At 42.7% G+C, this 8,050-nt stretch overlaps 1 protein-coding gene across 6 annotated transcripts in view; it reads left to right on the top strand.

The window, feature by feature from the left end:
- Positions 1–7,700, top strand: part of si:dkey-172j4.3 (diacylglycerol kinase eta) — a 108,773-nt gene extending 101,073 nt beyond the window's left edge. For 4 of the 6 annotated variants that reach the window (XM_062515696.1, XM_062515695.1, XM_062515694.1 and 1 more), the window contains 2 exons: positions 1,436–1,563; positions 6,306–7,700. In XM_062515696.1, coding sequence (XP_062371680.1) covers positions 1,436–1,563; positions 6,306–6,380 — 203 coding nt within the window. In that variant the 3' untranslated portion in view covers positions 6,381–7,700. The remainder of the gene's footprint in view (positions 1–1,435; positions 1,564–6,305) is intronic. The other 2 variants (XM_062515693.1, XM_062515697.1) reach the window with 2 other exon arrangements.
- The last annotated feature ends 350 nt before the right edge of the window (positions 7,701–8,050 follow it).

The following is an 8,050-nucleotide window of genomic DNA, read 5'->3' as shown; positions in this document are numbered from 1 at the left end:
TTACACTGCTCTAATAATATATGGAAATACAGATACACCATGACTGTAATGAGTATAGATACATAGTCTCTCCTTAAGGCATCAATTTATGCGTTTCATCAGGTCCCTTTCCACAGGTGTATAAAATCAAGCACCTACATGTAGATTATGAATGCAAACTGCATGGTGCTTGATTAATACACCTGTGGAAAGGGACCTGATGAAACCCATGAATACTGCTCCAATAATGTCTGGAAGTACAGGCACTCCGTGACCATAATGAATATAGATGCCTAGTATTTCCTTGAGACATCTATGCTGCTCCAATGATATCTGGAAATACAGACATACCATGGCCGTAATGAACATACTGGTACCTAGTCTCTACTTAAGGCATCAATTTATGTATCTGTGGAAAGGGACCTGATGAAACCCATGAATACTGCTCCAATAATATGTGGAAATACAGACACCCCATGACCATAATGAATATAGATGCCTAGTATTTTCTTAAGACATCCATACTGTTCCAATAATATGTGGATATACAGACAACCCGTGGCCATAATGAATATAGATGCCAAGTATTTCCTTAAGACATCTATACTGTTCCAATAATATGTGGAAATACAGACACCTCCCCGTGGCCATCATTACTCATTTACTGTAGCATCTAAAAGGACTCACAGACACTAATGAGTCCTGCTGAGTCCTTGGTGAGTCATCCATCATTATGAATCTAGATCCCTAGTCTCTCTCCTTAGGACCCGTCTACTGCTCCGCTGTTCACTTGTACCCCTACATCAGTCTCATAAGTAGACTTCATGCGTCAGTCTCGTATACCCGCTCAGGTGTAGGTGAGGTGTGTAGACCCATGCAGGCATCATGGCCACGTGTAAGTTGGGTTCAGACTGTCATTGCTCTGTTGCTTTCTGTCGTTTGTTTTCTGCTTCTGCTTCTGCTTCTCTCTGTGTGTGTGTTGGTGGTTTGCCTCAAGTGTATGTGCTGTGCCGTTTAGATTTATTTTACGTCTGCCTGTCTGTCTGTCTATCTGTCTTCTGCTTTTACACCGTGTCTTCGTTTGCCATTGGTTTGTCTTCTACACTGTGTGTGTGTGTGTGTGTGTGTGTGTCTGTCTGTCTGTCTCCCTGTACGTTTGTGTGTCTGTCTGTCTTCCCATGTGTGTGTGTCTTGTCTTGTCTGTCTGTCTCCTCATGTGTGTGTGTGTGTGTGTGTGTGTGTGGTGGTCGTTTGCCATTGGTTTGTCTTCTACACTGTGTGTGTGTGTGTGTGTGTGTGTGTGTGTGTGTGTGTGTGCGTGTGTGCGTGCGTCTGTCTCCCTGTACGTTTGTGTGTCTGTCTGTCTTCCCATGTGTGCGTCTTGTCTTGTCTGTCTGTCTCCTCATGTGTGTGTGTGTGTGTGTGTGTGGTGGGGCGTGTGTGTGTGTTCCAAAAGCAGAGAGATGGGACTCAGTGGAGGTGTCTGATTGGCTGGAGGCGCTGGGGTTAGGGGAGTACAGAGAGAGGTTTCAGCACGTCCAGAGCTGGCAGCAGCTGGCACAGCTTCAGAGGCAAGACCTTAAGGTACTGCAGGCCCTGCAGGCCACTGGAGCGCACAGCGCCGCCATTTTGTTTCAGGAAATGACATAGTCAGGAGCCAATGCATCTTCAAAAATGTCCTTGGCCGGGTTTCCCAGAATCGTTAAGAAGCTCTTAAGTGCTAAGAACTTCTTAGAAGCGTTGTAAGAATGTTCTAAGAACGCTCCTAAGAAGTTCTTAGCACTTAAGAGCTTCTTAACGATTCTGGGAAACCCGGCCCTTGACTGTCCTTTAGAGCGCAGTTGTCGACACATTCTGGCAGTGTGATTTAATTCCGATAATTCAAATTCAATTTAATTGTAAAAATAAAATAAAAGTATTTTAGAGTTCAGTGCACAGACACTTTTGCATGTCCAGATGACAGTTCAAGTTGACCAAAGTTGCTTGACATGAACAGCTGTGTTGAAATGCACTATGAAATAAAACATTAAGCTAAATAAGTTGACATGATGAATAATGGACTCTTGAGATCATGCCAGTTGTATTCATGAATGAACATCCTCCTCCATTAACCTTTCCGTTCATGACTGCATCGTCTCTTTGATGGGACTCAAACCAGACAGGGCTGCTTAAATCAAATGGGAACAAAAGGGACCACTTTGACCTACTGAGTCATACAGTTATGCTGACACGCTACAGCAATAGCGATGATTTCAAGATAAATAGCCACCATCTCCGAGGTTCAGGGGGTCAACACGCTGTGAGAACAGAGAAAATCACAGAAAATAAGCTTAATCTAGAGGTCGCACCTGAAACCAAACTCAAAGGAATAAGAGGTTTTACTGATAAAAGGATCATGAAATGCCATCTTTAATGAAGCGAGGAGTGACTTTAAAGCAACCTTGAGGAATGCTGTTCTAAAAAGTAGCCAACCTATTAAGCATAATTAGCAGGTCTGTATCCTACAAAAGATACCTGCCATTGCTATGCGTGTGGCTATGCACCTGCTGACTACAGCCCAGCAAGTGTGTGCCTGGCATGGGGGTTCATATAGGCATTTGCATTGCATTGAATGGCAGCCTAAATTAAGGTGTCCAGATGTCCGAGACAAAAACGGGGGACATAATCCCAAAAATGTGGAAAGACACAGGGACAGTTCAGTTTGATAAAATACAAGTTTTATCTTCAAAAAAAGGGGATATCCCGAGCTAGGCTTGGCCTCTTAGTTTCAGTGAATGGAACTCTGAATGCTTCAGCATTGACCAGGAAATGTTGGACAATTCCATGCTCCCAACTTTGTGGGAACTGTTTGGGGATGGGCACTTCCTGTTCCAACTTGATCTGTTCCATCCAGACATGGATGACAGAGTTTGGTGTGGATGAACTTGACTGGCCTGCACAGAGTCCTGACCTCAACCCAATAGAACACCTTTGGGGTGAATTAAAGAGCCAGTCTCCTCATCCAACATCAGAATGTGACTTCACAAACGTGTTTCTGAAAGAATGGTCAAAAATGCCCATGAACACACTCCTAAACCTTGTGGAAAGCCTTCACAGAAGAGTTGAAGCTGTTATACTGTAGCTGCAAAGGGTGGACCAATGTCATATCAAGCCCTATGGATTAAGAACAGTATGTGACTGAAGTTCATATTGGGGGGTTAAGGCAGGACCTGGTGACCCAATACTTTGGCAATATAGTGTATATACTGTAGGCTTTTGCTAACAAATACTTAGGCCCTGTTGATGTGGACTCTAGGTGTTAGAGTCCACAGGTGTGAGGCTGCCATATGTCAAGTCAGAGGTTCACAGCCCACTGTGCTTAGGGGTGACTAGAGTGCAGCTGTGGTTAGGGGGTGGGTGGATGAGTCCAGTCAGAGGTGAACTTACAGTCACACAGATTAAACGTGTTGGTGTCCTTGGTATAAACATCAGTCTTGCACATAATATAGAGCTGATTTTGTAGTGTGTTGGTGGTGTAGATGTAAGGTGTGGGACTGCGCGGATGTGTCCAGTCAGAGGTGAACTTACAGAGAGTGACAATGATGAAAAGTGTTGGTGTCCTTGGGAAACTTGGAGTCTTGTACTGAGCTGATTTTGTAGTGTGTTGGTGGTGGAGGGGTAAGGTGTGGGACTGCACAAATGTACCTTATAGTGACAGTGATGAAAAGTGTTGGTGTCCCTGGTAAACATCAGTCTTGCACACAATATTGAGCTGATTTTGTAGTGTGTTGGTGGTGGAGGGGTAAGGTGTGGGACTGCACAAATGTACCTTATAGTGACAGTGATGAAAAGTGTTGGTGTCCCTGGTAAACATCAGTCTTGCACACAATATTGAGCTGATTTTGTAGTGTGTTGGTGGTGTAGGGGTAAGGTGTGGGACTGCTGTGCTGTGGTAGTATAGAGGTACTTCTATACTCTTTGCACAGGGGTAAGATGTGGGTCTGTAGGTCACAGGTTCACAGCCCTCTGTGGAGAGGGCTGGCCAGTGCTGGTGTGTGTTTGTCTATATTAAACTAGTCAGAGGTGAACCCTAATAAAGGGCATGCTGTGATGCTGTGACATATATAGTTTATATGCACACACAGTATTGGCTGGTTTATATGTAGGTTTTTGCAAAAAAAAACAAGTCCCATAACCCCACAGTTCAGGGTCCCCGCGGGTCCTTAAAAAGTCTTAAAAAGTCGTAATTTTTTGGGGGGATTTTCAAGGTCTTAAAATGTCTTGAATTCTAGAATTTCCGATGAGGAGGTCTTAAATTTCATGCCGTGCCGAGTCAGTTTCGTCAGCTTTGTGAATGTGGACAGTGACACACTCAAAGCCGAAATATTGTGGGTGTTACAATGTAACAACACAGTAAGAAGTAGCGTGTGCGTTCGTAGGCCTGAAACAGACGGAGATAGTGTTTCAGAGTGGCAGACGCGAAGATTTGGTGCACCTGACGCTTGGTGCACCTGACGCACCTGACACTTTTCGGGTGAGAGCATACATTTCTTTCGCCTGTTTTCATTGTAGACTATGCGTGCAACTTTACCAAACAGTATAGAAATAAACCTCCTCGGCTTGGCCCCTCTCTCTCTCTCTCTCTCTCTCTCTCTCTCTCTCTCTCTCTCTCTCGTGCGCGCTCAATGGACACCCACCCCTCGACATGCATATTTAGTCCAAATAAAACATTCACAATCGTGAAAAAAGCAATGACGACTAGCAAAGACGACTAGCTAAATTATTATGAAATCCGGTTAGCATCATAGCATGCTGCACATTTGATTAATTTTTTTGCATTCAAGTTGAGTGATCATCTCATCACCAATGTTTTCCAACTCCAAGACTAAAAGGACCTGTCCCAAGGAGAAAAAGTATCAGCCTACCTTGAAACTTAAACACATGTTGGGGAAACTGAACAGTCCAACCAGTAGACTATGATAAGCTAGCCAACTATGCTACTTTGTTTACAATATTTTGAGGCATCAATCAGACAGCTGAATTAAGAGGTAGGCCTAGAGTTGTAATACAAATAGTAGGCTATATAATCTGCATAAAGTGTGCAGTCATGAATATCAGAAATTTCAGTATATAGAAATTAAAGGGGGAAAAAGGGGGGTTATATAATTTGAATGATTATATATAATGTGAATGATTTTTTTTTATCAAATATGAAAAGTCATTCACATTATGAAAGGAGTGCGATAAAAATGTGACCTTTTGCTGTTAGAAAGCTATGCAATGAAAAATGTGGGTGCACCTACATTTTGTGCTGGTGCACCTGAAAAAAAAGTTAAGCGCACCAGTGCAACCAACGCAAAAAGTTAGTCGGGAGCCTTGTCCATTTTTTTAACTGTGTTTAAGTTGTCATTTGCAACTTGATTTGTTTACACACTGTTTGTACATTATTTACAGCAGTATTGTTGTAGTATTGAGAAGGCAGTTGCCTGACATGCACCATTTGCACTGTCACTCAAATACAAATGTGCTTTGGTAAACTGAACAGCCTAGAATGTACTTTGTATATATATTTTTTTGCCGTGGTAATGGTCTTAATTTTTATTCTTAGAGGTCTTAAAAAGGTCTTAAAAGTTATTAAATTTGTTGATAAAAAATGTGCAGATACCCTGCAGTTGCATTCTGTGTGTAGCCTCGACAGGCTCATGCATAACTTTTGTTGTATCTCGGCTGCATTGAAAAAGAGGGTTGCCCTCAATGTAATCCCGAGAATATTAAATAAAGGTTTCAATCAATATATTATGTTATATGATAGAGCACAGCGGTTTTGGAAGTGGGCGCCACCAGGAGGTGCCAGAGGGGCCGCAGCCAGTGGGTCTGCAGCCAGTTGGAAGGAAATAAAATAAAATAAAATAAAATAAATACATGCATACAAATATACCTATTATTGTTAGTGTTGTTATAAAATGGCCTTATAATAATTAAGTTGCGTATCTGAATATTATATTTTCTATGATAATGATTCGGAATGGCTGGTGTTGGGGCAGGGCAGCAAAGGGGGGGAGGGGGTAGTCACGCTGCGCTATCTGCTGCGGATATCTTTCTGCTTTTTTCCCTTTTGCCAGTCACATCCATGCACGTATTACTGGCAAAACACTTGTGTGTGTGTGTCTGTGTGTGTGTGTGTGTGTGTGTGTGTGTGTGTGTGTGTGTGTCTGTGTGTGTGTGTGTGTGTGTGTGTGTGTGTGTGTGTGTGTGTCTGTGTGTCTGTGTGTGTGTGTGTGCGTGTGTGTGTGTGTGTGGTGTGATTTAAATACTAACCCATTCGTTGTCTGCTTGTCTGTCCCCAGGATCTTGGGATTTCAAAGGTGGGCCATGTGAGGCGGATTCTGCAGGCAATTAAGGATCTGGGAGAACCGCTTTAACGCTGGGGCCACTTTGACCTCCCGTCCAGCAGGGGCGCTGTTGCTGCCGGACGCAGGGGAGGACAGGAAAACGCGTAAACCATCCCCTGCTCACCTTTTCTCCAACAAACAGTGGGGAGCTATTGCTGTCAAGGGCTTTGTGCCTGAATTGCATAGCATTGCATCGGCGTTGTGGTCACATTCGTTTGCCGTTTGTTTTGTTTTTTTTCGCCCTGCAGATGTGCGTTTGATTGCCTGGAGTGTGGGCAAAGATTACCAGTGAGTGGAGGAAGGGGGGGGGGACAACCCCCTCACCCCAAAGCCATCTAGTTTTCTTTATTTCTCTCTCTTCTTTCGCTCGCTGCCTCGCTTGATTTTCTGCTTCCCACCTGACTTAGTATGTTTACTTAAGATTCCTTGCATGAAGTTACACATTTTTTTGGTACTCAAATAACAAAGTTACTATCTCTCTTTCTCTCTCTCTCTCTCTCTCTGTCTCTTTCTCTCTGTATTACTCATCAGAAGCCATGGGACACTTTCTTTCCTCTTCTTGAAAAATCTCAGACTTCTTACTCTCTTCCTTTTGCCAATAAGAACAAAAAACTTTTAAGATTTCAATGTCTGTGGAAAAAGAAACAAACCAACCAACAACGACAAAAAAAAAAAAAAAATCGCGCACACACACATACTTGTCTTGAATGTAACCTTTGGACTTTGATTATGGCTGGGCTCTGTGTAGACCTAGGAGTACTATTTAATCCCCTTTAGATGATCAATGTCATTGCATGCCTTCCAGTGCTGCTGTCTGTGTGGACTAAACGCAGTAAGATTTTAATACCGCTCCCGTTCTTTCTGAAAAGAGACTTGAAAAAAAAAACTCTTTATTTGTTTCTGCTGGATGGCTGTTGTTCCAGTAGCTTCAGTGATGTAAAGTACATTCGTGCCAATTTCATTTTGAGTGCAGTGGTTTAACTTACAAGTGTAGAGGTGTTTCTTTTTTTTTTCATAGAGATTTTTTTTTTCTTTGTGTGTGTGTATGCACGCGTGCGTGCGTGCATGTGTGCGTGTGTGGGTGTGTGTGTGTGCAAACAGATGCTGTACATCATGCATTTCAAAATGATTTTATCTTGCCTTGCACTTTAAGAAAAAAGGAGTTACTTAAATGCAAAAAGTTGAAAAATGTGTGTGTGGTACAAATATCCTGTAAGATGTTTTTATAAATGTAATAATAGATTAAGGACTCCCCGAACCCTCTCTATTTATGGCAAATCTGTAAAGCGAATTGTGAAAACGTACACATTATATATATATATATATATATATATGAAACATATAGTATAACGTAAACGAATGTGAAGAAATATACAGATGTATCTCTTGCCAGGGTTGTGTGGTCCCCTCCACTGTGTGTTGAGTTTCCTCGAAGCTTGATCTTCTCCAAAGTGAACTAAAACATAGACCTTGATATTGCGTAATCTATTGACATATGAAGAGTATTTATTTATTAACTACTGAAAGCGTCACTGCCTGTAACGCGAGAGCGGACTGTGTTATGGGGTACGGCCCTAATCCGGCCCTAATCCGTGCCGAGTCGGCCACGATTCGGGGCACGAACCGCTTCCTGTACGGGAAAGGCTGGTTGAGAGTGTAGAGGTACGAAGAATTTATTTTGTCAGGAATTTTTTTCGAGG

Source organism: Sardina pilchardus, chromosome 16, assembly GCF_963854185.1.
Source record: "Sardina pilchardus chromosome 16, fSarPil1.1, whole genome shotgun sequence".
Classification (NCBI taxonomy): domain Eukaryota; kingdom Metazoa; phylum Chordata; class Actinopteri; order Clupeiformes; family Clupeidae; genus Sardina; species Sardina pilchardus.
This window is presented reverse-complemented; position numbering and strand designations above follow the sequence as displayed.